The sequence below is a fragment of the Chinchilla lanigera genome, unplaced genomic scaffold, assembly GCF_000276665.1.
Source record: "Chinchilla lanigera isolate Chin_1 unplaced genomic scaffold, ChiLan1.0 scaffold00067, whole genome shotgun sequence".
NCBI classification, from domain to species: Eukaryota; Metazoa; Chordata; class Mammalia; order Rodentia; family Chinchillidae; genus Chinchilla; species Chinchilla lanigera.
Window position 1 is genome coordinate 2,968,720 of NW_004955468.1, and position 24,045 is coordinate 2,992,764.

The 24,045-nt window shown below is 54.8% G+C and overlaps 2 protein-coding genes across 3 annotated transcripts; one reads left to right on the forward strand and one right to left on the reverse strand.

Annotated features, from left to right (window-relative positions):
- Positions 1 to 15,382, reverse strand: Slc7a10 (solute carrier family 7 (neutral amino acid transporter light chain, asc system), member 10). Of its 2 annotated transcripts, none has more exons than XM_005399982.2 (11): positions 14,931 to 15,382; positions 6,550 to 6,754; positions 3,992 to 4,143; positions 3,610 to 3,735; positions 3,387 to 3,540; positions 2,487 to 2,610; positions 2,296 to 2,399; positions 1,877 to 1,973; positions 1,545 to 1,694; positions 602 to 779; positions 1 to 292 (listed from the first exon to the last, which is right to left on the reverse strand). In XM_005399982.2, exons 1-11 carry the CDS (start codon positions 15,148 to 15,150, stop codon positions 201 to 203), a joined length of 1,602 nt encoding a protein of 533 aa, XP_005400039.1. In that variant the 5' UTR covers positions 15,151 to 15,382; the 3' UTR covers positions 1 to 200. The 2 variants fall into 2 exon arrangements, with proteins under 2 accessions (XP_005400039.1, XP_005400038.1); XM_005399981.2 differs by having other exon boundaries at positions 1 to 342; positions 14,931 to 15,380.
- LOC102025560 lies at positions 6,762 to 23,389 on the forward strand. The gene is made up of 3 exons (XM_005399979.2): positions 6,762 to 9,034; positions 11,179 to 11,359; positions 22,506 to 23,389. Exons 1-3 carry the CDS (start codon positions 8,958 to 8,960, stop codon positions 22,923 to 22,925), a joined length of 678 nt encoding a protein of 225 aa, XP_005400036.1. The 5' UTR covers positions 6,762 to 8,957; the 3' UTR covers positions 22,926 to 23,389.
- Positions 23,390 to 24,045: the final 656 nt, after the last annotated feature.

Consider the following 24,045-nt stretch of genomic DNA (forward strand, 5'->3'; position numbering starts at 1 on the left):
AACAACCAGCCCTGTTTATTCATAGGCCTTTTCAGAAAAAGCTAGCAGGGCAGCGCTAAGACAGGAAGCCGTGTCCACATCACCAGGGCTTCCTTAGGACAGGCCTCTAAGAGTCCTATCTCTTTCTTCCAGAAAAAAAAAGTTTTTGCAAAACACCTCCTCAATAAACAACATGTAAACAGAAACAGCTGCTTCGGTGTCTACAAACATCTCACTGTGACTTCAAGGACTTGTCCATTGCGGGCAGTGGGGAGGGCTGGCAGGGGCCATTTTCCTCCTCCTCGGGGGAGCCCTGAGGATAAACCACGAAACACAGCTTCTGGCCCCAGCGTGTCATGGACTCTGAGGACAGACAGACAGACGGACAGGTAGACCTTGGGGCCTGATCCCCGGGGACAGAACCCACCTCCAGGTACCACCCCTGGGCAGGGGGCTTCAGGGAGTTGCTCCCTCTGCAGGTGGGCTGTGGCCACATCTTGGGGAGATGTGTGGAAATGACTGGGCTCTGCATTACCCACCCTGGTGCTGCTGCTGCTGGGGCAACCCCCTAAGTGGGCTCCCCCTGAAGCCCTGGGCACCTCAGCAAGGCCACCCAGCTCACCTGTGAGTCGGTGCACACACTTTGGTTTGCTTCTCCAGAACACCCCCAGGAAGAAAATGGGCACCCCTGTCAGGATGATGATGATGCCGACCCCACAGACCATGGGCTCCGAGATGAAGCTGAAGACCAGCAGGAATGCCCAAAACACCAAGTACGCCACGGGGATGAGGAGGTTCACCTGAGCGAGGGTGGATGGGAGAGCGATGGTGCAGGGTCCCCAGCTCTCCTGCCCTGTCCCACCCTCAAGGGTCTGAGGAGTTCCTCCCTTTTCCGGGAGCTGGGGCCTGCCGAGGCCCCCCTTCTGGCAGCTGCTGGGTATGCTGGAGGTTAGTTCATGGGCTGACTGGTTGGCAGACCTGTCCAGGGTCTGTCAGTTTCAGCAGCTCTGAGCCGCACAAGGCAGCTGTATGCAGACGTGCTTGCGCTCGACTGCAGGTCAGGTATTTTTTGGTGTTTCACGTCTCTGGCACTGAGCACTTCTCCACTTAAGGGTTTATATGCACATAGAAGATTTTTTGTGTTTCTAGTACTGAGGATTGAACTCAGGCCCTTTGTACTGAGCTACATCCCGGCCCTTTTTTATTTTTTACTCAGAGACAGGGTCTCGCTAAATCATTAAGTTGCTTAGGCTGGGCTCGGTTTATGGCCTTCTGATTTCCTGTGCGATCTGAAATGCTGGCTCTGTCACTGGCAGCCTGTGTGACCTTGAACAAGTGCCTTGGCCTCATTTTCCCTAACTTAGATGGGAATTGTCCTTAATTCTAGACAGGGGCTGTCCTCATGAAGTTGTGGGGAGAAGTGAGTATGTCAGTGTATATAAAACCCAGCACTCTGCAAAAGCTGCCATCATTGTCACTGTTGTCATCTGCCCCCGTCCCTGGTGCTTGGCATAGATGAAGCAGGGGGTGGGTGCATTAGCCAACCTGTTTGCCCAGGACCTCACCTTGATGGGTCTATGGAGCGCTGGCCGCCTCCAGCGCAGCACCAGCAGGCCCAGGATGGTGACGCCGTAGCAGAGGTAGTTGATGAAGGACACGTAGTTGATGAGTGTGTATGTGTCTCCCACAAGCATGATGACCGCCGTAGCCCCACACTGGGAGAGGACCTGGGGCTGACAGCTGGCCTCACACCGGGAGGTCAGGTGGGTCCCAGCCGCCCCCCTCCCTCTGCATGCTGCCCATCACAGCCGGGGACTCATCCCTGTCATTATCCAGAATGCGCTTACATTACTGAGTGACCCTGGATCCATGTCCTGCTTAGCCCCCACCAACTTACACAGACGAGGAGGGCAGGGATAGGGGTGCAGTGTTTGACATGGATCATGGCCAGCAGGCTGGGCAGGTGCCCCTCTCGGGCTCCAGAGAAACACAGCCTGAGGGTAGGGACAGAGATAGATGCCAGTAGGGGCCACGAGCCTTTCTGCCAGCTAGATCCCTGATCTCAGCTCTGGGCCTGATCTCTCTCTTGAGCTGTCACCACTGACTGACCTGCTTCAGGCCCTGGCAGCCCTATTGGACAGTTATTCCCTCCCCCTAGCCTCCCTCGTCCTTTCTTTACCTTAGCATTGGGATCAAAGCTTTGTTACTAGCAGGTTCATCAACCCAGCTTTTCCCTTCCCGTGGTCCTCAGCACAGCTTTCACACACCAGGGCACCGGCCTGGCTGCACCACACCACCCTTTCCCAGCCCAGTCACCTGGAGGAGGTGAACAGGTAGCCATTGATCCCTCCAAATGTGGAAAGTGCCACGGAGACAGGCATGACCCATGAAAAGTAGCCCAGCAGCTTCTCCCCGAAGGTCTGAGTGAGCATAGAAGAAAGGCTGAGGGTGAGGCTGGCATGGGCGTCAGGGCAGGGGCTGGGGACTGGGTAGGGGTCCCCACTCACCACAGCCACTGCATTGGAGGCCAGCAGCTCTTGGGGGGACATGGCTGTGAAGTAGGCGACATTGGTGAACGTATACACAAAGGTCACCAGGGGGATAGAGATGAAGATGGCACGAGGTAGGTTCCTGGGGACAGTCAGAGGCCGTCAATGTCAGCCCTTCGTGGGAGGGATGGGACCTGGGGAGGGACCAGGGCACCCAGCAACAGGGGCAGCTTTGAGTCTATTTCCTGCGCTGGCCTCCATCTAGGGGTGCTGGGGCAGCAAAGGCGGCAGCGTTGCTGCTCAGGACACGGGGGCACTGTTCCCTACTTTTCCCCCACTCCCACCTGAGCACAGGCTGGCAGAAGGAAGGGCAGCTGCGGGAGGGGGGAACACTGTATCCTGAAAGGAAGATCTAATGAATGTCTACATGAAACAAAAACTATGTAAAGCCAAAAGCAGACTGGAAAATCCCCCAAGTGTCCATAGAGACCAGCCTGCAGGCCTGGGGTCTCCCCTGGGACTTCCCATCCATTCAGCCCACTTGGCTACAATAGTTCCCTGTCCAGACCCCTGGCTGAACATCAGATGCAGTCACTGGCTTCAGCTGTAGGGACCATGTTGTGTACATATGTGTAATTTTGGGCCAAATGCAAATCACTAGATCTATTTATAGAAGGATAATAATACTCAGGCTTTCTGAGGTCCAGCAAGGGGCTCTGATGCATCTACAGCCACCCAGACCAAGGCCAGGCTTGCATACCAGCATTCCCATTCCTGTCCAGGGCCATTCCAACTGGCAGCAAGCGAGGCCTGCTGAGGCCCGGTGTGAGTCACAGGTGACCCTCGTCTGTGCAGACAGGCTGCTTCTCCCACCAGGGGGCCCTCCCCTTCCCAGTAACTGGCTGGGGGCCCACTCACTTTCGAGGGTCCACCAGCTCCTCAGTGACGTAGTTGAGGAAGTTCCAGCCACTGAAGGCAAAGGAGCCCTGGAGGAAGGCCAAGGCCAGGTGACCCACAGAGGGTGTCATCCAGAAGGCAAAGGCACTGCTGGGTCTCAGCTCCTCAAAGTGTCCTGGAGGTCCAGACATCAGGGATTAGTACGGTCTTGCCAGCCCTGCTCACACTCCCACCCTGGCCCTACCTTGGAAGATCTGAACAAAGCCGACACCAATGATGATCGACAGGGCCAGCAGCTTCCCGCCTGTGAAGATGTCCTGGATGCGTGTGGCCCAGCGCACACTGGAGCTGTTGACCCACGTCAGGAGCACTGGGGAGGGAAGAGCGCCTGAGGCTGAGACCCTCACCATGGGCCACAGTGAGGTCCAGCCCAGGTGGCAAGAGAAGGACAGCTCCTGTAACAGCCTGCATGTGGGAACCCAGGTCCTGAGACCGATGTAGTAGGGGGTGGGCGGCTGAGGGGTCCCGCCCCACTGTCCCTGCACCCAGGGCTGAGAGCAGGGTGGGGTGGGGCAGTTGGCTGCTCTGGGGACAGAGGTCCAGCCAGGGGCCTCCTGGGGACTCACTCAGACAGGCCATGGAGAGCACTCGGGAGGCTGTGGCAGGGGGGATGCAGTTGGGAAACACAGGCTGCAGCACATAGTTGGAGAAGGTCATGGAGATGACGGCCAGGCTGGTGGGGTACATGATAAGCACAGCACTCCAGAGCAGTAGAAATCTGGAAGGAGCAAGGACCAGAGTGGTACAGGCATTCCCAGCCCTCCCAGTGCCCGGCCCGGGTATGGGGAGCTGGGCTGTGCTGGGACTGGCCCTCAAGGCCAGGGAGGCACAGATGACCTTGGGCAGGCATTAGGAAGGATGTGGGGACCAAAACACCTTCCCAAATGAGCGCCTACACCCCTTGACCATGGGCTGTATCCAGAACCAGAGACCTGTAGTCCCTGTCTTGGACCTGTAGTCGCGGTTTCAGCCATGGCTCCCAGCAGAGCCTTGTGGCTGAACATGGTTGATTCTGAGCAGTTGCTCCAAAGGGAGGGAGTCTTTTGGCATGCACAGTGGACCTTGCAAAAGGCCCTGGCTATGGGAGGGGCACGATTCATGCCCTATGTACCAGAACCTCAACTATGCAGGGAACCCATGGGACTGGGAGCTCTGTGCTGGCCCCAGGGTCTGTCCTCAGGGAGGTTCTATCCTCAGAGTGGTCCTAGCTCCTGGTCCGCCATTGAGGATGGGAATTGCATTAGGGACACCAGCAGTTTCTGGGTCACTGACTCCACTGGGTTCCCGTTGATCCTCAAGGTTTGCACGGCAGCCACGTCCTTTACCCTTTATTTGTACCGCATCCCCAACCCCTTGGTTTCTGGCTCAAAAATCTTCCTTCTTTGTGGATGCCCATGGGGTAGATACTTGTTCTCTCTCACCTTCTCCCCAAGCATCCTTTCCAGACCCACAGCGCGATTGTTCTGCTTCCCAGAGACCCAGCCTCTCCTCCGAGGTGAGCAGCTATGGACCCACACACAGAGCTGCCCAGTTTAGGGTCCTTGGTCCAAGTCCCTCAGAACCAATTCTGTGCACTTCAGCCTGGACCTTTCCTCTGCACTCCAGACATTCCACCCAAGCCCTCACCAAGCACTGCTCCAGACATGCCGCAGACCCTGCAAACATCAGAATCCCTACCCAAGGTCTCCTCCTGCCCATCCCAGGTGCACCAACTATGGGGCCTCTGAGATGGGCCAGAAGCTGTGTCCTCCCCCCACTGTACCCACCTAACCCTCATCCCATGCTGGCTGCCACGTCCCGAAGTTCCTGAGTGATTCTGGAATCTGCCTGTACCACTGAGGCCCTTGACAAGACTCATGTTGAGTAAGAATATCAATCTCCTGTCTCCTCCAAGCCCTGCTGCCTGCCGTGAACGTGACCACAACAGGTAGACTATGCTGGCCTCAACCAGCACGCCCTCTGTCCCTGCTCCCATCAGCCTGGGAGGAAAATCTTATCCTTTTTGCAAGGCTTGGTGCAAACACACTTTTTGTGGGAGCCTTCCCGGGACAACGGGCACCTGGTTCTCTGCTGTGTGGCTGCTGCCTCTGGTATGTGTCCTCAAAGCAAGGATCTGCTAGGTTGCATCCTGTTTGAGGAGCTGTTTCTCTCTGCTCTATGAGTAGCATTTGGACAAAGACAGATCTTTTTATCATGGCATCCCTAGTCCTTAGCCCAAAGTGCGTGCCCAGCAAGTGTTCATGGGTAAATTAAGAATGCTATGTTAAAATGGGAAGGAGAACAAGGGGAGAGAGAGAGGGGGAAGGAAGGGAAAAAGGATTAGAGAAAAAGAAATTGGAAGGGAAAACATGGAAACAAAGCTTTTGTAAATGGGGATAGGAAAAAGAGTTGAAGGGAAGGAAGGGGAATGGAAAGAAAAGAATTAAGACGTCATGTACAGGTACAAATTCCCTACGTTAGCCAGGCGTGGTGGCGCATGCCTACAATCCCAGCACTCAAGAGGCTGAGGCAGGAGGATTGTTGTGAGTTCGAGACCAGCCTGTGCTACACAGTGAGCTCAAGGCCAGCCTGAGCTGCATAGAGAGACCCTGTCTCAAAAAAAAAAAAAAAAAAAAAAAATCCCTATGATGAGTGTATCATTACGTATGGCAAACATGTACTAATAAAAATAAATAAATGAAAGAAATTGATTTAAACTTAAAAAAATAGAATGCCAGGGAGCTGTGTAAAGGGGTCCTCTGGCACGGGCCTCATCCTCTCCCCCTGCTCATGCGGCAGTTGGGTTTACTACAAGTCAGGTTCTCCTTACCTAGGTACTAGCTTGTCTATTGGCTTCAGAGAGTAAAAGCCTCCCTCCTTCATAAGCACCCAGGTGGGCAAGGGGCTTAAAAGAGCTCTTTTAAAGGTAACACAGAGAGGTTGAAGAGCTAGCAGGTATAGGTAGAGTGGGACAGGCACTGGGGCCCCTGACCTTGGCCTGTTGGGCACCCCACCCCCTTCTCTCCACTCACTCTCCTGACTTCCCCATGATGAAGGAAGCAGAAGAGGAAACTGAGGCTCACTGCTCAATAGCCATCCTGTTTGGGAGGAATTGTCCCCTGCCCCGCCAGAGCCCCACACTCACCCAGCCAGGCCCCCGAAGATCTCTGTGACGTAGGCGTAGTCCCCGCCGGACTTGGGGATGGCGACTCCCAGCTCTGCATAGCAGAGGGAGCCCAGAGCTGTCACGCCCCCACCCAGGACCCAGACGAAGAGGGCCAGACCCACGGAGCCTGAGTGCTCCAGGACACCCTTGGGTGAGATGAAGATACCCGAGCCAATGATGTTCCCTGCAAGGGAGAGATGGGAGGCATCAGGCCTGATGTCCTCTGCGGCAGCCCAGCCTTCTCTGGGGGGCTTGGATGCTGCCGTGAGGAAGGAAGCCTGGGCACTTTCTGGGGGAGCAGAGGGTGTGTGGCTGCCACTGTGCTCCTCACACCTGGCAAGGCCCGTTCTGGGTTCACCGTCAGCCCCATCATCAGGCCTGGCATGGGAAATGGCAGCTTGTCAGCCAACCAGGCTCTCCTGCTAGAAGTGGGTTCGAGTTCCTCTGATCTTTCTCCTCCCCAGTGTGAGGTGGAGCCAGCAAGGTGTGGTGGTGGTGGTGCAGCCACCTGGACCACGGCAGAGCGTGGCCACTCCTGTGCATCACCATGTTGCCCGGGCTCAAGGGCCCCAGTCTTGTCAGCCCGCAGCCGCCTGTCCTCCCTGCAAGCTGCTGGCCAGAGCTGGCCTCTTAAAGTGAGACCTTGACTGCTCTCCCGCCTGCCACTCTCCTATGGCCAGAGTCTGGACTCGTAGGGTGGCTTGGGGAGTAGCACCTCCTCCATAGAACCCTCCTTGATCCACCCTGCGTGGACTCCTCTGCCCAGGTCACAGCCCTGCTCTGCACTTGATTTCTTCGTCTTCTGTCTCTCCATTCCCTGCCAGGCAGCCTTCCTCTCACCTGGAACCCAGGCTGTGGACAGAGGCTCTAAAGAGACCTTGTTTCCTAGTCTCGAGTCCTGGGCATGCGAAGTTAGTGAAAGAGATTAGTGCACGTTTAGGGCTGGATGTTGTCACAGGGGCCAGGTAGGCAATGGCAGCCTGGCAGAGACTCCAGCCAGCCGGGAGTCTGGACAGACTGCCGCTCTCCTTGGGATGCTCCCACTTGCACAACGTGAAATTCCGGCTGGGCTCAGAGGCCTGGGGCCTGCTCCTGCTTACCGCTCCAACCCTGTGTGTAAAATGGGCTTCTTGTGAGGGCCTAGTGAGATACAGGTGTGAAGCCCTGAGCTTACTCACAGCTGTCCCCGAGGTGGGCTGGCTGGCAACTTCCTTTGGGTGATTCTGCATATACTGCCTGCACCTCACCAGCAGGTGGCGACGACCACCAGCCTGCAGTCACCTCACTTCCCAGCGTTCTCTCTGCAGCACCTCAGTAAGCATCTGTTAAGTAAACTAATAGATAACTAAGCCCACTGCCCGACGTGGCATCTAAGCTTGAGAAGAAGGACTTATTTTCTTGCCTGTGAGGTGAGGGCACCAGGCTCTGTTCAGTTCTTCTGTTGGAGGACAGTGAGGAGGAGTGGAGAGGTGGCAGGCTCCCGAAGTTCCACGCACATGGAACATGCTATAGTTCTGGAAGGCCTGTCCTATTTCCCGGGAAAAGACTCATCCTTCTAAGAACGTGAAGGGTGGGGGTCAAGGGTTGCCCCTGTAGACCCAAGGTGTCTGGGAGCGGGAAGGGAACGCGCCCCTCTGCTCCCCAAAACAATGGAAAATGTCCAGGAGGTCAAGTCATGGTCTGCAGGGCCCTTAGCACCATTTAGCCTTGAGCTCTCCAGCAGTTACAGCAAAGCAGGGTGGTGACTAGGTTACACGGCTGTCATCCTCTGGGCGAGCAAATCAGGTGCCCGCACAGGGGATTCTCACTGGGGTCTGCTGCGGGGTGGGGACGGCATCCCAGGCCCACAAGTTATGTGGACAAAAGAGCCAGCACTGGTGGGACCAGGACAAGAATCATCCCCACCTGACAGTACCCTGAGAGGAGGTCACACGGCCATCAGAGCAGAGGCTGCCCACTCCACCTGCCAGGCCACAGGCGGGGCTGGACGAGGACACAACTGTGGCTGCCAATCTGCATTCACTTCTTGTCCACGGTGCTACCCACCCCCAGTCGACACAGATTTTCAGTCTGGATGGTCACTTGGCTTTCTGGTCACATCCCAGGAGCCCTAAATACATCCAGATAAGGATGAAATAAGTCCTGTGCCCCAACCCGCCGAGGTGAGCTTTGTCCTCAGTCCACTTCTGAGGGGGGAGCGGGGATAGGAGCTGCCTTCTGCATCTACCACAAGGGACTCAGGGCCTGGGTGGGCTGTTGGGCTTCCAAAGGGCCTTTGAGTTCGCTCCATCCGGCAGCAGTTCTCAGGACCTGGCGAAGCAGGATTTGCCAAAAGCCAGTGAGGTTGGAAGCCAGCGGGGGCTGGGTGGCCTTGGAAGGAGCTGGACATGTTGGAGCTAGGGGCATCCAGGGCCCCAAGCCACCCACCCTGTGAAGATGCCGTCTCCCTACACAGCTCAGCCTGGTGAGTTCTCACAGGTATCGCCCTTGGGGAAGCCATACCTGGCACCCTGTCTTCTAGACTGGGGTCTGAAGAGGGTATCACTAGCCCTGTGCCAGATGGCCGAGACCCGGATGCTGGGCTCTGGGGGGCAGGGAGCACCCCTATTGTTTTGGACATGTGGTCTCCGGCTACCATTCAGCACTTCTCCCCATGTGGCTCCAAGGACCTCGGGTGCTAGCCAGTGCCGGAGGTCCTCAAGTCCTTTCCCTCTGGGCCTGCACAACCTCCAGTACCCGTCCTCAGTGTGTGTTTAAAGGTGGCAGAAGAATCTCATCATAGTCCACTGCATGCCGCTCTAGGCACCATGTGGGTGGGACTCTGCAGGGATCCTGGGTGGGGGAGAGTTGGTCGGAGGCAGAGGAGAAGAGGAAGGAGGGAGGATGCTGAGGACAGACCTGGGTCCTGAGGCCTCCACACTGCCGTCCACCCAATGGGACAGGTTGTCTGGTCCTTGTAGGTCGTCCCAGGGGGCCAGCGAGGTGAGGATATGAGTTCCCCCACTCGTAGGCCTCCAGCGACTCTACCTCCCGCCCCTTTTCCTTGAGCCTTCACTGGGTGGCTTTTATCACATTAAGATGTTTGGCCTGATGGGGCTTACCCCGGCTCCTCGGAGGAATGAAGAAAGGGCCATTGTTCCCCATGCCTGCTGCGGTGCACACTGACCTATTTTTGGGTGGCAGCAGCAGACTATGGAGGTCACAGGGGTGGATCATGGAGGTCGAGTCTGCCCAGTGAGCCACCGCCAGTGATGTGTGCAGGGGCTGTGCCTGCTCCTCTGGGGAGAGTCAGGGAGGTTCAGGCAAGTTGGGACACTGGCACCCCTCCATCCCCAGAAACATATTTGGGAGTTGGTTCTGTGACCTCAGGCCAACGCTGCCCTTCGGGGCCTCAGTTTCCCCATTTACCAGGTGAGATTATTTGGCTAGGGGGCAGCAGAGAGCTGGCCTGAGTCCGACTTTGGCAATGCACCCTGTTACACTGTGCTGTGTCTGTGACACAGTCTGCGCAGGGTCCCCCACTGTAGTGGGCCTCTCCTGGCCTCCCTGAAACAACCCCCACCCCAGGAAGCTCTCCCTGACCGCCCACCTTGGAATCTCCTCCAGTGGCACTTGGAGGATGGTCAGGAAAGGATTCCTTTAGCTGCTGCTGGCATGCTTTGGCCCTGTCTGGACCATCCGAGGCCATGGAAAGTGCTTATGGAATGCACTAATGTTTCCACCATGGACACCCTCTAGGCCATCCATCTTTGTAGACCTGATTTCCTTAGGAACCCAACACCCTGGGATGAGCAACTAGAACCCTACTAAGACTTGGACAGGCCTTCTCCAAGCACAGAAACGCCCTCATGTCCCCTCAATAAGCCTGTGTAAGGTACCTCCCTTAGATGTGCCCACTAAGGTCTTGGTGGGACCCCAGGAAGGTGAGTGGGGATACTCAAGACATGCCTGGAATGGCTAACTGGCTGTGTGCACCTCCCGCTTCACTAACTTTCCTCTGGAGAGAGGGACTGAGCTGAAGTGGGGCATCCTCTCTGCCTGGCTCACTCAGACCTACCTCACCCAGCCCAGCACGCATGACCTGCACCATATCCATCCCCTGGCTGTACTGTCGTGGTTGCCATGAGCACCATGTACCGAATCCAACAGTCAAGCCCTAGTCAAGGCCTAGCTTGCATCTTCTGTGGTTCATGTGGCATGTGGCAGGTTGGTCAGACCCTCCTCCTTCCGTCTCCTGGCCTCCCCCTTATCCTGCTGGTGGCTCCTTGGAATTCTTTGCTGGTGCCTTTTCTTGCCTGACTTCTAACGTTGGGTGTCTGGGGTTCTATCCTGAGGCATCTTTCCTTTTCTTTCTCCTTTAGAGGCTTCTGCTAGTAACTCCTAAATTTATATCTGTAGTATAGACATCTCCACCTAAATCATAACTACCCAGCAAAGAGGCTTAACCTTAACGTTTGAAACTTAACGTGTTCAAATGGAATTCCCGCTACTACTTCTTTCCCGATAGCTGCTCTGCTAGTCTTCCCAGACCAGTGAGCATCAAACCACGCTCCCAGAGGCTCAGGCCATGACTCTGTGTCACCCTGGACCCCTCTCTTTCTCCCACAGCCCACATCCAGCTCGTCACACATCCTCTGGCTCTACATTCCAAACGTGTTTGGGACTGAACCACTCTCAGCACCTCCTGCCGCTACCCTGGCCCAAGCCATCACTGCCTCGCGTCCAGGTGGCTTCCTACCTGGCTTCCTACGCTCAGCCCTGCCCACTCAGCCTCTCCATAGTAAGCACAGTAAGTCCTGTCTTGCCCCTCCTTTGATCAAAGCCTTGCACGAGCTCTCCCTTGCAGTCCCCTTGCAAAACTCCACACAAGCCAAACTTCATCCCTTCCCCGATTTATCTCCGACCTACAGGCCCCCATCCTCAGCACTCTGGGTCCTTCTTCTGGCCCCGTTATCTGGCATCACGACCTGTTGATTGTACACTGGCCTTGTTCATCCTGTTTGCTATTCAGCTCCTGTGCTGGGACTCAGCTCTAAGGGGAGAGGGAGTTGCCTGTCTTGTTCGCTGTTGGATGACCAGCACCTAGATCCGTGCTCAGCACTGTCAAGCCGATGAATGTGTCTAGGGCTGTCAAGTCCCTGTCGTGGTAACTTGGGCTATCCTGGCTTCCAGTAGTGTCCCACAGCGCCCCAAGGGCACCTGGTCCTAAGCAGGTTGCAGCATAGGGTCCTCAGTTCCATATATAAATGGGACAAGCTCTGGTGTAGATGTCTCCTCCGGGTCCCGTGGGAAGGGGCTGGAGTTCTATGGAGGCGCATCCTCTCCAAGCGGCCCAGCCACCTCCAGCCCTGGAGGCCACAGACAGGGACCTAGCTGAGGCTGGATGAGCAGCAATTGGCTCCTGGAAAGAAGGGCTCATAAAGGAACCACCTGAGTCTTTCAAACATCTGTAAAGCTGGAGACTTGAGTTACACAGAGAGGTGAAGGACGAGTCTGGTCAGCAGGCCCACTCTGCAGACCTAGGCATGTCCCTTCCTTGGTTGTGGACTGTGTGAGGGAGTTGGCCAAGGCCCCCAAGTCAGGATGAGCGAGGCTACGTGTCCAGCCACTGGGGAATGCTGACTTCCTTGTTCATCTGTGTGTACCTTCACAGTGGAGTGGGGATCCCAGCCTACCCTGGTTGACTGAGTTGCCAACTCAACCCCTAACCTTCTCGCATCATAGGTTCTGAGTCTGGCCCCAGTTATGCCCTGCATCAGAGCAATATGGAAGGCACTATACAGAGAGCTGAATCCAAATCTCGTTCCGAATTCCAAGCCCACCACTTGCAGCAGTTTCACTAAACTTCCAGCCTCGGGTTGTATATCTGCATAATGTGCACAAATGTTCGCTCATCTTCCAGAGCGAACATGAGAATCAAAGGGAGGAAGAATATGTTTTCATAAGGCAATAAGAGGTGTTTTCCAGAGCAAGCAGAGCTGGTGGTGCTGTCCTGCACAGCCCTGCCCCAGCTGCCTCTCCTTCCTCCAGCCTGGCCTCGTCTGCTGCAGCTTTGCACTCCAGCAGGCACTGTCCTAACCACAGATTAGGTGGAATCTCACTCCTGCCTATAGCCAGCCTTTCCCTATCTCTCCATTCCTGAAAGCCTCCCTCCTCAGCCTGGGAGGGGGCAGACGTTATAATGAGTGACAACTGATAGGCTCTTCTGGGAATATCTATTTAGAAATTCTGGTACCAAACAAGGATAGATTATGGGGCTGGATGTAAAGTTCTCAAGATCTGTAATGGTAAACTGTGACACTTTGCAGACGTTGCTTTTGACCAGGTTTCCCAAGGCAGAAGGGAAGCGAGCTCATCAGGAGTGGAAGTTGGGTGGGATGGGCATGGTGGTTCCCCAGAGCAGTGGGTGGAGAGGGGTGAGTCCCTGAGGGGACCAGGTGGGGAGGGCAGGACCATCTGGCCCTCAGCTTCAGTCACATTCTAGATGAGGGTGATTCGTCCTTTGTCCACGGCCCAGTTCAGCCTCCTGCCAGCTGTAACCTTCAAACTTCCCCGGGCTGGGCTCATAGGACTAGCACTAAGGGTCATGAGCTGGGTGTCAGGTCATTTAGGTTCTGTTTCCAAATCCACCATCCTTGGTTGGCCAAATTGCCTTTCACCGTAGCTCAGACTTCAAGGTCTGGAGGCCAAGGGGAAGTGGTGAAGCAAGAATGAGCTGAAGGGTGAAGGAGCTGATGGGACACATTTGGGCTGCAGGAGAAAATGCTTTCAGGACCTGTCCTGGAGAAGAAGCATGGTGGTGGAGCTGGCTCCTCCCTTCCCATCACCACCAGAGCCCTCTTCTAGAGGGCCGGAACCCTGGCAGCCTCTGCCTGACCTGAGGTGAATGAGATGTGGGGAAGACACAAGGTAGGACACAGCTCAGGGATATTGGGCTTCACTGAGGCAGCCTAGGTAGAGCTGTGTCTCCTGCCCTTGGCTGGCCTGAAGCCAGGTCCAGACACAGCCTGTCTCTTGAGCCCCTGGCCACTCATGATGTGTGAGCTCCTGGAGAGGGTATAGGCAGGGTACAGGAGCCCCAAACCAACCCTTCCTTCCAGCAATAGCCAGGCAGGGTATCCAGGCCTGGAAGCTCCAAGGGCCAGATCAGCTCCTGGGAGATGCCCATTCTGGGAGGAAGAGGGGAGACAGTGCAGCCACCTATCCAGGGCTGGATTCCTGGGCCTCTCTCAGTGTAAAGGGAGAGCATGGCTGAGACCCAGACAGTAGCTCTGGCCCAGGAGCTTCTGATATGGGGCAGAGTCGGAGGAAGTGGAGACCCTGCTCTGTGGAGCCCCCAGTGTTCTCCGTGTCCAGGGTTCTGAGGGCGGGAAGGTGATAGTGTGTGTACAAGCAGCTCCTGCTAGCTGGAGAAGGTATAGAACAGCCATGACCCCAGTTATTCATCCCCCTGGACCCCATCTTCTGGGCACAAGGGACAGAAAATGTCACTCCCAGGAGGGTTCAGAGCAACTTGGTCTGGGTTAGCCCAGTTACTCAAGAGTCACTACTCCTGACTTGGGACAGAGGGAGAAAAATCTGCCCCTGATTTCCCTCCCTACCCAGAAGCCCTTAGGTGGAGGCTGGACACACAGACCCTTGCTCAAGGGGGAAGCTGGGATCTGAGAGCCCAGCCTGCTGATATCCCAGCCAGGGGGCAGCCAGTCCTCCTGCAGGCTTGGCCCGCCCACCGCTGCCACCAAGTTACTGGCTATTCTCCCTCTCCTGGACCTACTGCCACGTCCAGGGACGATCACAGGCTCTGAATCCATTTCCCCTCTGTACAGGCTCCACCTGCCAGTCTACCCATAGTCCTGCCTGCTTTCCAAGAACAGATCATTCGAAGTGCATGGCACCTAGGCCAGCACACAGTAGGGATTCAGACCCACCCATAGCTCAGCACTTGGTAGGTTCCTGCCCTACCATCAGGACTGTCGTCAATATTTCCATTTCCTAGACGGGGTACAGGGTAAGTGCTTTGCCAAAGTCCCACAGGGAGGTAAAGGAGGAGGATCCAGAGGTGAAGCAGACCAGAACTCCCCAATGAGCAGATGATTCCCGCGGCTAGGACCACAGCAGCTGAGCAGCCAGCGCGGGCTCGGCGCGCTGGTCAGCGTGCGGGTCAGCGTGCGGGTCAGCGTGCGGGTCAGTGCGCGGTCCAGGACGCACAGCGCAGGTGCTTGCGGTCCCCGCAGCCCCACCGTCGCACACAGCCGGAGCACCGGACAGGGGGCGCCCCTTGCTCTCAGCCTTTGACCCTGCCACCCGGGGGCCCGTCCGTCTGTCCGTCTGTCTGCCCGTCTGCCCCGGGCCTTGCTCACCAATGATGATGGTGCAGGCGCTCACCAGCCCGATCTCCTTCTTGAGTGCCACCCGCTCTGAGGCACCGGGTCCTGGCCCAGGGCCCGGAGAAGGCGAGGGAGCAGGGCCGGGGTTCCCGCGCCCGCTCGGCTGCTGGATGTGGCCCGTCATGTCTCGATCCCGCCGTGTCCCCGCTCCCTGCGCTGCCCGGTCTGTCCGGCCAGCCGCCAGTCCGTCCATCGGTCAGTCTGTCTGTGCGCTTGCGGCGCTTGCAGACCGGACAGCGCCCACAGACGGGCGCATGCGCTGGCACCAGGCCCAAACCCCCAGGCCCCCGGGCAGTGCGGGCCGGGGAGGGGCGGAAGGAGGCCCGGCCGGCACCCCCTCCCCCATGGCCCTTAAAGGAGACGCCCCTATCCCCAGTCCTAGTCTGCAAAAGGACAAGAGGACTTCGAGCAAACGAGAGACCTAGGAAGAACTTCCCGGTTGAGGGAGGGAAGGGCCCTCCCGTAGACTGAGTTGTCTTCCTTACATCCAGTCAGGGCGGGAGCGGGGGCGGGGGTGGGGTGGGGAGAGGATAGAACTCAAAGGCAAAAGGGCTCCCGCCCTTAAGGAGGGCGAGGAAGGCGTCAGTAATAACAGTTGTCCGGGTATTGGGTACCCACTGTGTGCCCGCACTTCCAAAAACCTTTAAATCCCGGCCAGGGATGCAAACTTTTTTAAAACCCTAAATACTGAGCTACATGCCTGGGTCCTTTTTTTTTTTGCCTTCAAATTTTGAGACAGGGTCTCACTAAGTTACCCAGACTGGACTAGAACTTTCAATCCTCCTGCCTCAGTCTGCTACAGTGGCTGAGATAACAGGCGTGGATCACCATGCTCCACTGCCACAAACTTTCTGATGCCTCCGCGGCCTCCAGTGGAGAGGGCTGCTTGTGAGAGGCAGCTGCAGGCAGGAGAGTGGGCCGCCGGGGCCGGGTGCTGATCTGGAGGCCTTAAGCACCTGTGATCAAAGGCCTGGTGTGTGCCTGGGGGCGCGGGCCGGCAGGGCCCGGGTGAAGACCTGTAGTCCCTGATCCTCACCTACAGGGAACCAAACGCCACGAAGGAGTTTCGAAGGAGTTTCGGGCAGGGCGTCCCGCGCCAGCGCCCCGCCCCGGGCTCTGGCCTGTGTCTGGTTTCAGGTCCAGTCCGCAGACCCTGCGGTCCGCATCACAGCCAGCAGCACACTAGGACTTTGGCAGAGGCCCTGTGCGCCCCAGCCCAGCTCGAGGTGGCCGGGGTAGTGCAAGTGCCCGGGAGACCCCAGAAGAGGGCTGTGCAGATCGGGTGGAGGCCGCCTCCTCCCAGAAGCCGCCTGGACTGTGTGGCCAGACCCGCGGGACGGATGAGGGGGGCCGCATCAGGGCCACCGGGACGGCGGGCGGGGTGAGGCTGGCACGGTGCGGCCGGTGGCGGAACAGCCTTTGTCTCTTCCTGGCGGCCGCCGCGACGCGCCGTCCCCTGCATGTGGATGAGGCCGGGTCTTCCCCCCGAACGTGGCCTCTGGGTTTGCTGGGGCCCGGCCGGGTGCGACAGACGCGGGGCGGATCGGGGCTAGGGAGAGGGGCAGAGGTGGAATCCCGGGCCGGGGCGGAGCAAAGAGATGGGCGCGTGGCGGGGAGGGGGACTGGGGCGCTTCGCCGGGGGAGAGAACCTCGAAGTCGGGGCGGGAACCTGAGCTCAGGAGTGGAATTGGGAGGACCCAGGGTGGACGTGCTGGGGGAGCATGCAGGGGGAGGCCACCCGGAGAAGTTTCATCCTCCATGCGCCGGTCCTGTCGTCGGAGCCCGACATTCTTGGCGACCTGCGCTTCCCGTCCCAGAGACGCATTCAGCTGCCGACTCTCTTAAAGGAGCCTCGCGCGAGGTCGGGTGGGGAAGCTGCCCTAGCCCGGAGCTGCTTGGTCCTCAAGATGGTAGGGACCTGGGGAGCCTCGGCCTTTTCTAGTGTGACTCACCACTCATTTGCCAGTGTAACACTTGGGGGTGCTGGGTGACGGTGTAGCCAGAGGCAGTGTGCTCAGGGGCTGGGTACTGTGGTACAGGCACTGGCATGAGCTCCATAGGCCAGAAGCCTGTGGTCTTCAAGGATGAATCTGGAGTGTGGAGTTTGTGCTGAGGAAATGGGGTGCAGCAGCTCTGCACAGGGTGGAGTTTGTGTGTGGTTGTCCAGGATCCTAGCTCAGGAAGGAGGTCGTTTTAGTGGAATTAAAGTGGAACCTCCAATGGGAATAAAAAGTTAGCAAGACTGGTTTACCATCCAAAGTCACTATGATGCCCCACACTGAGTAAAAAGGCAAACTATGGGAGCTTCCTGGTAGATACAAAAACAGTCACACCGAATTTAAACAAAAACTCTTAACATATTGAAACAGAAGGGGACTTCCTTTATCTGATAAAGGTTTCTATCTAAAAACAAACATCCAAGATAGAAAACAAAACAAAAAACTCAAAAAGTTTGCAGATATTATGCTTAAAAGTGAAATATTGAATGTTTTCCCACTGATATTAGAAGTAAGAAAGAATGCTAGTATTCATCAATTCCATCCAATACTGTCCTGGAGGTTTTAGCCAGTGTAATAAAGCAAGAAAAAGAATTAAAAGATAAGATAAGATAAGATAAAAAGACAATGGGGCTAGGGATTTAGCTCAGCAGCAAAGCGCCTGCCTGGCAAGCGCAAGGTCGTGAGTTCAATTCCTGGTACCGGAAGAAAAACGAAAAACAAAAACAAAAAAAAAATAGAAAGGAAGACAATATAAGATTGTTATTCACAAATGACATAACTGGGTATGTAGAAAGTAAAAATATGCAGATAAAATTAATAAGTTCATTTAGTAAAGTCACCGGATACAAGTTCAGTTCAAAAAAACTCATTGCATTTCTATATACCAGCGACCATTAGAAAATAAAATTTGTAGTAGGATAGAAATCAAATACTTAACAATAAGCCCAGTTAGTGACACATACAATTTCTACCCAGAAACTACAACACATCACTGAAAGAAATTGTTAAAGGTATAAGTGAATGGAGGGATATACCATGTTCATGGATTGGAATTTTAACTGTTTTCTCCAACTTGAGTTATAGAACCATCAACAGATGATACAATCGCAAAGTACTAGAGAATTTTGTTATTTACTTGGATTTTGCAGGGGGGAGTTAAGGGGTGAAATTTAGCAAGCTGATATTTGAACAGATAGGAGGACTCATATTATACTAAGGAAAACATTGTGGTATTGGTGCAACAATAAATCTGCTAGTGAAACAAAACAGGAAATGCTGAAGCAGACTTGTCCTGGGTTTATTACCAAGAAGTTGACATTGCAGAGCAGTGTAGAAAGGACAGACTTTTCAATAAATGATGGTATGTTAGAGTATTCATATTGGGGGCAGGCTTGTTCTCACTCCCATCTTACACCAGACCTTAAAATCAACCTGTTTTGGCTTTCCACTACTGTAACAAATACCTCAGACAATCACCTTAGAAGAATAAAAGGTTTATTTTAGCTCCTACTTTTGAAAGTTCTGGGCCATGATTGGCCCCATTGCCTTTTGGCCTTTGGTGAGGCAGTGAGTGCGTCACGTTGGGGGATGCATGGCAGAGCAAAGCTGCTTGCCTTATGGTGGCCAGGAGGCAAAAATGGGTGTAGGGGCTGCTGCATTCCTACCATGTCCTTGAGGACCTGACACCAATGACCTAAGACCTCACACTAGGCTCCACCTCATAAAGGTTTTACTACTTCGTAACAGCACCAAGCTGGGCCTTGGACATATGTGCCATTGCGGTGGGGCACTCCCGGTCCAAACTATAGCACAATTCCGGGTGAATTTACATGTGAAACGGGAAACAGCAAAGTTGCTAGAATATGAAGAGGTGATAATACATTCATTTTCTTAAACAGGACAGGGGAAGCATCAGCAGTAAAAGGGGTGACAATTTGGAATACATTAAAATTAGAAACATCTGTGACTCAAAAGCCATGTGAGAGAAACGACTTCAGTGTATATGTCTGATCAAGGCCTTGTGTCTAAAAGTATAAAAAAATATGACTTGTATGTAAAAATGTATATCAGATCAACAGGAAAAAATTTATTTTATTTATTTATTTATTTATTTATTTTGGTGCCAGGAATCGAACTCATGACCTCAGGCTTGCCAGGCAAGCACTTATACCACTGAGCTACATCCCTGGCCCAGGAAAAAAATTTAAATAGTATGCTTCCCAAAAGAGGCTCTCCAGTAGTTGATAAACTCAGCCTCCTTAGTTATCAGGGAAATATAAATTAAAGCCAGAGTGAGATACCATCATGGCACAGCCACCGGAATGCTTAATACTGAACTCCCAACATTGGCAAGGGTGTGGAGCTGCCTGGGATTCTTGTGCAGTGTTGGATGCGCTTGACACTACCAACTTGGAAAACCATTTGGCAGTCTTTCCTAACCCCCGCTGGCCTGCATCTCCACTCTAAAGTAGACACTTCTAGTTTATCCATCTCAGGTCCATTGGTCTCACTGCATTTTCTTCCACATCAAATATAATCCACCAGCTCCTCCCATCATCCCTTGGGGCTTCTCTACTGACCCCGAGGGATGAGATAATGAGAGACCAACCTGGTGCCCATAACCTGTAAGCAGGATTGCAGGAATATTAACACACTTGAGTTTATCCTTTGACAATGGAAGACAGGAGCCAGTGGACATACACTTCCGTTTCCCCATCCCAGAGGGATTATTATGAGTCACATTCCTCATAAAGCCTCTTGGGAGATGGTCCCACAAGATCTAACATTCTGGATGCCCTTGGTATCAAGTAGTGGCCAGCTCAGAAACTCACCCTCATCTTGCTTCTCTTGACTTCCCTGCACACTCCATTTTCCCTTACTCTTGGTTCTCTGAGACTGTACCCTGTTTTAGTCCGTTTACTGTTGCTATCATAGAGTACCCGAGACTAGGTGATTTATAAAAAGTCTATCTTGGTGGATGGCTCTGGAGGCCCAATTGCATGGTGCTGGCAAGGGCCCGTGATGCTTTCATTCATGGTGGGAAGGAGGACAACTAGACACATGAGATAGAAAACAGAGGGGAGAGAGCACCAGAGGGCCTCATGTTATAAAAAAACAAAAACAAAAACAAACCCTCTCATGGTAACTAATCCAGTCTGGCGAGAGCAAGAACTTACTCCTGTGAGAATGAACCCAGGTCTGTGAGAATGGCTTTAATACGTCCTAAGGGCCAGATCACTCCCGGAGGCCACCATGCTAAGCCAATTTCAACATGAGTTCTGCAGGAACCAACCACATCCTGTTCTTTTCTCCTCACCTTCTCTGCCCTTTGTCCTGAATTACCTTCCTTTTCACTCTGTTCCCCCTGCCCACATCCAGCCTGGGGCAGGTGCATTAGTGGGGCTCCACACATGGGGCACCATATGTGCTTCTGCTCATGACCCAGTCCTGTTTGCTCCCTGTCCGTGCAGCCACTCCTGGGGGTATGGTGTCCCCAGGCCAGGCCTGATGCCACTGCCCAAGGGCAGGGGAGGCTGAAAACTGGGACACTGAGCACACACCTACTAAGGGAGGGCCAGCTTGGGCACCCACTCATTCTACCCCACTCTTCTAGTCTGGGATTTCTGGACCAATCTAACACCTCTTCCCCACACCTCCCCATGAAACAGGAAATGGAGGAATACAGTTGTGGAGGCCCTCCACCTGCCTGGCTCTTCCTCTCCTTGGTGGTCTGGGGCCATTGCTTTTGGTAAGAGTGTCAACTCTTCCTCTGGTTTCCCAGGGCAGAGGCTATGACTATATGATTCTCTTTCTTTCTCTCTCTCCCTCAAACACCACTCACACCATCACGTTCTGTCTCTGTCTCTCCCCAGCCAACACACACATAATCACCTCTCTTCCTCCAGCATCTTTCGGCCTGGGCCAGCTTTTTCTCACACCTGTCCTCCAACAGTTGCCTTTCTTCCATTCTTACCAAAATTTAAAACTGTCTTATGAAACTGCAATTTAAAAGTAACCTTTGTCCATGCTGTTGGTGACCTGCGGGCAGGGGGCTCACGGCAGGGACCACCTTGGCCAGGTCTCAGGGTAGCCCACCTCCACGTCCGGCGGTGCTTCCAGCATGGCCAGAGGTGTCATTCTCATGCTCCTTGGGCTGTTAGATGCCACAAGGTACCAGTGCACCTCTGGGATTTGGACCCTGCTCTCCAGGCTCAGGGCCCTGACAGCCCCCACCTGGGCCTTTGCCATGGACTCCTCCACCCCACGCTCTCCACCCCTGCATTTCCTTGAGGCCAGCAGCAGCTTCTTCCCCACCCTAGGGCTGACCAAAGTGCAAAATGATTCCGCTTCCCCACCCCAAGCTGTCCCTGCCCAATGCCGCCGTGGGATGAGGACCAATCCCTGCTGCTGTGAGGGCCCCAGGGGGGATGCTTTTAAAAATCAAAGGAGGCACTATTAGTCAGGAGTAAAGCAGGATACAGACACAAACTGGCAAGTGCAGGCACTTTCTGGAAAGCTACTGTCCCCTACTGCGGCTCCATACGGGCAGTGGGCTCTAGGTCACTTCATCTTGCTCATCCTGCTTCCATGGCGGGTGTCTCCTCAGTCCTTTAAGCTCATTGGTCCCTGATGGGTCAGACAGGGAATCACCTTCTCCAGGAAGCCTTCTGGACTCCAAAGTGGACAACATGCTCCTTCTGTGCCCACCTTGGTGTCCTTTCCCTGCTGGGCCGCTCATAAGCAGAGAACTGGTCCTACTCCCTGCATGGGACTGGTCCTCAGTGAAGACTCCAAGTGTCTGAGCCATCAACCAAGAGATTCAGGTCCTTGTCCTAGCTCAGCTACTAACTTATTTATTTATTTTGGTCTTTTTTTTTTTTTTGAGACAGTGTCTCGCTATATAGTTCAGGCTGGCCTTGAGCTCCCTTTGTAGGCCAGGCTGACCTCAAACTCGCAATGATCCTCCTGCCTCAGCCTCCTGAGTGCTGGGATTACAGGCATGCACCACCGTGCCCGGCTCAGCTACTAATTTATAAACTGGGTGTAGGTAGATGTGATGGTGCATACCTATAATCCCAGCACTCTGGGAGGCTGAGGCAGGAAGATCTCAAGTTCTAGTTTAGTGAGAACCTGTCTCAAAAAAGAAAAAAAATTAAAGAGCTGGGGATGTAGGTCTGTGTGAAGGTCCTGGGTTCAGTCCCCAGCACCACAAAATATTTAAATATAAACTCTATATTAACTTCTGGAATCCTAGTTCTTCTCTGTGAGGCAGTTCATAAGGTCTCTTGCCCGCAGCTGTTGTGAAGGGCAGTTTGCCTGAACTTGCTCCCTTGCTCCCCAGGGGAAGTAAATAGAAGAGGAGTTTACCTGTGGAGGAAGTCAGGACTCCTTGTCTACCTGTGTTACGCCATGTCCTCCCAGCAGCTCCCAGCTGCTGGGACCAGTGTAGACTTCTCTCGGTATTGTGGAGCTCGGAGTCACCAGCAGGGAGCACGAGAAGTTGGAGTTAGGTCCTCTATTTCAGCACTGAGCTCTTCTCTCTTTCCAGGTGGTACCTGCCTTGAATTCTCCAGGGCCAGCCTCCTGGACCCGAGCACCCTGCCAGTTACTTCCATCAGGGGCACTTGCCATTCCAAATCGGGCCACCAGAGGGCAGCCTGCCTTTCAGACAGAACCGAGGTTTCTGGGCTGGACCCCAGTGGCCTGCCCCTGTGAAGGTCGGAGAATCCAGGTTCTCCAGATGTGGGAAAGGCCTGAAGAGAGTAAGCCAGGATCCCTGGCACCAGGATCCAGACTCTCTGGGGCCACCAGAATCAGGGAAGTCCTTGCTGAGGGCTATCCAGGTCTGTCCTGCTACAGAGGAGTGGGGAGGTTTTCCTCCTGGCCTGAGAGGGGCAGGGGAGGGCCCTGGGCTGTGGGTGCTGACGTGGGTCGAAAAACTCATAGTGAAACCAGAAAGATCGCGTAGTGAAATTCATTCCGTGCAGCACACCTGCCTTGAGGCAGGGCTGGAGGGACCTGGGAGGCAATTGAGCCTCCTGCGGTGACAGTGGCTGTGGGTAGGACCTTATCTGATGGGCTGGGCCTTTCTCACAGCGGAGAGGAGACGCCTGGCAAGGCCTACAGCGGCCAGTGGGCAGGGGCTCTGCACGCTGTGGGCTCAGATCCCCACCGGCCTAGCAGGCAGGAAGGCCTTGAGCATGAGAAAGGCGCGGGCGGGAGGGAGCTGCCCCTGGAGGAGAGCCGGCTCTGCGGGGCTAGCACCAAAGCAGGCCCTTCCCAGGCACCAAGAATTTTCAAGCCTGGGTAAAAAAAAATAATGGGGGAATTTAGCTGGGCGTGGTGGTATACGTCCGCAATCCTAGCATTCCGGGAGGCTGCGTCAGGAAGATGGAAAGTTCGAGGCCAGCGTGGGCAATTTAGTGAGATCCTGTCTCAAAATAAGAAATTAAAAACGGGCTGGGGATGCAGCTCAGTGTTCAGACCGAGTTCAACCCTTATTAACTAAGAAAAAAAATAAAGCAAGAAAGGAAATTCTAGGTACTTACTGCTAATAAAGTGGTACTTCGGATATGCACGAGATTCAGGCAAATGTTGGTTCATGGGTCACTGAGGCAGGAAACCTTGTCTGGACAGGCAGGAGCTGGAGGTTGTCCCATGCACAGGGACTGTGCTCAGTCCTCTGGTGGCTTGAGGACTGTGTGAAACATCCGTGAGGACTGACCACGTGGAGAGTCTGATGATGGGGCACTCTGAGGTCCCCCCCACCTACCCTTCCTGCCTCTCCCCAGGTGAAGGAGATGAGCCACCCTGGAGAAATAGAGGTCCACCAGGTCCTTCTTCATCCCTGTCCAGATGTGGGCTGTGGGCCCTGAGCAGGGTGTGAGGAAACACAGCCTCAGCACCTGAAGCAACCCCCGCTCCCCCCGACACTGGTCCCTGAGGACTGCTCTCTGGGCACACAGCACCAGCACTCCAGGTGGACTGGGCTGAACTGGCCACTCTAGAGCGTCTGAACAGGATCTTGTCACCTTATGAGTCACAGTGGGCCTCCCAGCGCAGCCACCAGGGGCAGGTCTGTCCGAAGG

Bases quoted from the DNA above. Each gene is read 5' to 3' on its own strand.
- LOC102025560 (XM_005399979.2), top strand. From the start codon at position 8,958: ATGTTGGAGCTAGGGGCATCCAGGGCCCCAAGCCACCCACCCTGTGAA. The intron at 9,035-11,178 runs GTGAGTTCTCAC...TTTCTCCCACAG, and splicing joins TCCCTACACAGCTCAGCCTG to CCCACATCCAGCTCGTCACA. The intron at 11,360-22,505 runs GTAAGTCCTGTC...CTCTCTTTCCAG, and splicing joins GCCTCTCCATAGTAAGCACA to GTGGTACCTGCCTTGAATTC.
- Slc7a10 (XM_005399981.2), bottom strand. From the start codon at position 15,150: ATGGACGGACTGGCGGCTGGCCGGACAGACCGGGCAGCGCAGGGAGCG. The intron at 3,736-3,991 runs GTGAGTCCCCAG...TTCCCTCCCCAG, and splicing joins GCTCTCCATGGCCTGTCTGA to TGCTCCTGACGTGGGTCAAC. The intron at 780-1,544 runs GTGAGGTCCTGG...ACCCTCGCTCAG, and splicing joins CGCTCCATAGACCCATCAAG to GTGAACCTCCTCATCCCCGT.